The sequence below is a fragment of the Fragaria vesca genome, linkage group LG2 (genome assembly GCF_000184155.1).
Source record: "Fragaria vesca subsp. vesca linkage group LG2, FraVesHawaii_1.0, whole genome shotgun sequence".
Lineage (NCBI taxonomy): Eukaryota > Viridiplantae > Streptophyta > Magnoliopsida > Rosales > Rosaceae > Fragaria > Fragaria vesca.
The window spans coordinates 24,887,750-24,891,843 of NC_020492.1; the positions used below are offsets into that span (position 1 = coordinate 24,887,750).

Here is a 4,094-nt window from a genome sequence, read left to right on the forward strand (position 1 = left end):
ACGAAAAAAAATTACTTTAGCCGACGAAATTAAAATTTCGTCGGCTAAAGTTGACTATAGCCGACGAAAATATAATTTAGCCGACGAAGGAAAATTTCGTCGGCTAAAGTGTACTTTAGCCGACGAAAAATTGTTTCGTCGGCCTGTTTTTTTTTTTTCGTCGGCTAAAGTCTTTCTTCTGGTAGTGATATGAAGATATTGGTACAAGTAATGCATTTGAAGATATTGGTACGTCAAACCATTATGTCAACAAGTTTAACATAGAGAACCTTTTTGGAGATCTGAAACTTCGGACTCCAATTTTAGAGTACGATCCTAATGTTCAAGATCAAGTGCGAAGACATTATTTGATGAAAGGTCTTACCATCCTACCATTCAATGAAGATTATATTTTTATTTTGTGTGACATTATTGTTTAAATCTTGACCCTTCTAATTCTGGTTTCTGGCTATGCCACTAAGTCGGAAGATTGATGGTTTGGCCGAAATTAGAAAGTTTGGCCTCTAAATCATCATATGTAGTCGAGTTGGTAAAAGCCTAAATATGGAACCTCATACCTAGGTTCGAATCCCAACCAATGTTAATTGGAATTAAATTCCAATTTATTCTTGGTGGTCAGATAGGATGAAGCGTTCTGGCAATATCCCTCGACATGGATTAATGTCTGAGTCTGAAAAGTTTTTTAGAGTACCATCATTGATACTCTCAAAACAAAACAAAAAAAAAGTTTGGCCTAAATCAGCAACACTACTCACGTGAGATAAGCAACTCTAGAGACTAGTAATATTCGCTTTTTTGGGGACGAACCGGTAGATATTTTGAAGAACAGACAATGATTTAGGGGATTACGTTTCTGTGGACAGAAACAAATTTGAGAGAGATCCCTCAAAATATATGAAAGCGAACTCAAACTCGACATCCATCAAACTCCAGTAAGTCCTCTGTTTTACAGTGCTGCAAGTAGCAAAGAGAGATCGATGGCTCAAAATGGCGGAGGCAGAAGATGGTCTCTTGAAGGAATGACTGCTCTTGTCACTGGTGGAACCAAAGGAATTGGGTTAGTCGATGTCGATCGCTCATTATCCTTCAGTCGTTCACACTTTCTATTTTTGTCATGTTTTGTTGTGCTTTAGTTCAGTGTACATCATTTATTTTTAGGTAGCATGTGTGTTAGACGCATAGATCATCTAGCGTGCACAAATTTAGTGTTTTAGCTAGACATCTTCTTCTGTGATTAGTTTACTAGAGGAATGCTTAATTTGTTTCTAGGTATGCAATAGTAGAGGAATTGGCTGGACTAGGTGCAAGAGTACACACTTGTTCTCGAAATGAAGCCCAGCTCCATGAATGCTTGAGTCAATGGAAGAAGAAGGGTTTGCATCAAGTCACTGGTTCAGTCTGTGATGTGGTCTCAAAAATCCACAGAGAGGAGCTGATACATAGAGTCTCATCACTGTTTCATGGGAAACTCAACATCCTTGTAAGTACTTTAATCATCGATAAGTTGAAATAAAACAATAAAAAGAAACTACAAATCAGCTATTTATTTATTTTTTTTTTTGATAAATCAATCAGCTTAGTTGTTAATGAATCTTGTAGATTAACAATGTGGGAACTACACATAAAACAAAACCAACAACTGAGTACACATCTGAAGAGTACTCGTTCATCATAAGTACCAACCTTGAATCTACTTACAATATGTGCCAACTTGCACAGCCTCTTCTGAAAGCTTCCAGTGCTGGTAACATTATTCTTCTGTCTTCTGTTGCTGGTGTGGTATCAATTGGCAAGGTTGGGAGTATATATGGGGCAACTAAAGGTATCCGCCGTTACCTATCCGATATGTGTTTTTGTTAGACTTATTTTTAATAAACTATTTAGAGCCCACATTACATGTTAGTTAATGTAGCAAAAATTGTAGGTTAATTATCGCGGCCGATTTTCTCTATTGCATTTCAGGAGCAATGAACCAGCTGGCCAAAAACTTGGCTTGTGAGTGGGCAAAAGACAACATTAGGATCAACAGTGTTGCACCTTGGTTCATCAGAACTCCTCTGGTTGAACCTGTAAGATATCGAAGAGAACTGATCTTATATGTTCATATCTATATTTCTTTGGCCATGCCAATTGATTCACGGTGTGTACTGTTTCCTTTTCAAATGCAGCTTTTGAGTGACGAAAAGTTTTCGGAGGCTGTCATCTCTCGAACCCCATTAGAGCGTATTGGAGAGCCTGAAGAGGTGTCTGCATTGGTGGCGTTTCTATGCCTCCCAGCAGCCTCATACATAACAGGGCAGACTATTTGCGTTGATGGAGGGATGACCATCAATGGCTTCTAGTTCCAAGCATACGTGTGGTAGCTTTGTTAGTATTGTTATATTTATGTTTTTGGATGTAGAACATTCGGTTAATAGTTTAGTGAGCTGGTTGTGTCATTTCACTTTCTATATTGATCGAGTTAGAGACTTATGTTCTTTGTTATTAGTTTATCGACATTGTGTTTGCAGGTTTATAATTTGGGTTAGTCAATCAGAAATTCATTTCTCTCCAAAAAAAAAAAAAAAAAAAACATACTCAGGTGGACCGTGGATTAGAAACAAATAATTCATTTTCTCCATCTGTAAATTCATTTATCAACACCATTGTATTGTTTACATGAGCTAATTGATATCTATCTTATCTCTTAATTTTATTCTTTTCATCGATATGAATAACTTTGATAACCATTTAGAAATTACGTGCAATTGGGTGCGTGCGCTAAGTAACTTATTAAACACTAAATCTATTAATCGACTCCGGCCATCATCTGAAACTTGTTTGTACAAGATTTCGTACACAGTCATCGCACAAGATATATAGCTACGTACCTTGACAGAAACACAGTTTCACTCCAATATTTACAAAACAGAACCATCAAACACACACAAGAAAAAACAGCAGTAATTTACAGACTGAACTTATGTGTTTCTTCATCTAATACATATATATATATACACGAGAGATCCCTAATTTTGACATATATGAGAGATGGGGGATTACACCAACTTTTTGATCACAAAATCACATTTATACCGTTCAATATGTAGTTCTATATGAATAGATCACTTATGCAAATTTTCAGAAATTTTGGTGATCGTTAAAACATTCAAAACTATGATTTATAATTATAAGCATGAACGGTTCAGGTTTGGCAGATTTGGTATGTTCATTGATTTAATCTTCTTCGACATCTTAACGATCACCAAATTGGCTGAAAATTTGCATAATTGATCTATATATAAGGACCAACAAACTGAACGGTGGAGATTCAAAAATATATCGAAAAGTTGGTGTAATCCCTTATCCCTCATATATGTCAAAAAATGGGATCCCTTAGTGGAATGGTCTTATATATATAAATATATATATAGGGCCCTTCAATGAGGGATTCCCTTTTTTTGTTTCATTTCTAGGGATAGGGTATTTGACGAACTTCCAATCACAAAATCACATCTCCACCGTTCATTTTGTAGGTGTATATGAGTAGATCACTTCTTGTAAATTTTACAGAAAATTTGGTGATCGTTAGGTCATCCAAATGTTTGTATTTATTTTTTAATTGATCTTCAACGGTGTAGGTTTATTAAGTTTTTTGTTTTAATCTCAACAATCCAAGCCCATTAAAAACAGATCTAATGGTGTGAGCATATACCTAAAAATAGACAACAAATTAAGGATCCTCATTGGAAGGCCTGTATATATATATATATATACAGTCCCCTTCCAGAGTGGGATCCCACTTTGAAATTAAAGTGCGGGACTCCTTATTTCACTCACTTTCAGGTCATATTTCCACATCTCAACCGTACAATGTCTAAAACACAGTGTGTAGATCATTCCTGCAAAGTTTCATCAAATTTGAAGATCATTTGAGCTTCCGTAATTGTAATTTATACGAACTATTCTGTTTAGACAACTTTTGTTCTGTTGATTTATTTAATCTAATTCGGTACCCAAATGATCTTCAAATTTGATGAAACTTTGCAGGAATGATCTACACACTGTGTTTTAGACATTGTACAGTTGAGATGTGGAAATACGACTTGAAAGTG

General features: G+C 35.7%; 1 protein-coding gene across 1 annotated transcript; it reads left to right on the plus strand.

Annotated features, from left to right (window-relative positions):
• Positions 1-900: 900 nt before the first annotated feature.
• Positions 901-2,480, plus strand: LOC101305626 (tropinone reductase homolog At1g07440-like). Its single transcript, XM_004291471.1, has 5 exons — positions 901-1,057; positions 1,270-1,480; positions 1,600-1,822; positions 1,963-2,069; positions 2,169-2,480. Exons 1-5 carry the CDS (start codon positions 978-980, stop codon positions 2,340-2,342), a joined length of 795 nt encoding a protein of 264 aa, XP_004291519.1. The 5' UTR covers positions 901-977; the 3' UTR covers positions 2,343-2,480.
• Positions 2,481-4,094: the final 1,614 nt, after the last annotated feature.

Bases quoted from the DNA above. Each gene is read 5' to 3' on its own strand.
- LOC101305626 (XM_004291471.1), top strand. From the start codon at position 978: ATGGCTCAAAATGGCGGAGGCAGAAGATGGTCTCTTGAAGGAATGACT. The intron at 1,481-1,599 runs GTAAGTACTTTA...TGAATCTTGTAG, and splicing joins ATGGGAAACTCAACATCCTT to ATTAACAATGTGGGAACTAC. The intron at 1,823-1,962 runs GTATCCGCCGTT...ATTGCATTTCAG, and splicing joins TATATATGGGGCAACTAAAG to GAGCAATGAACCAGCTGGCC.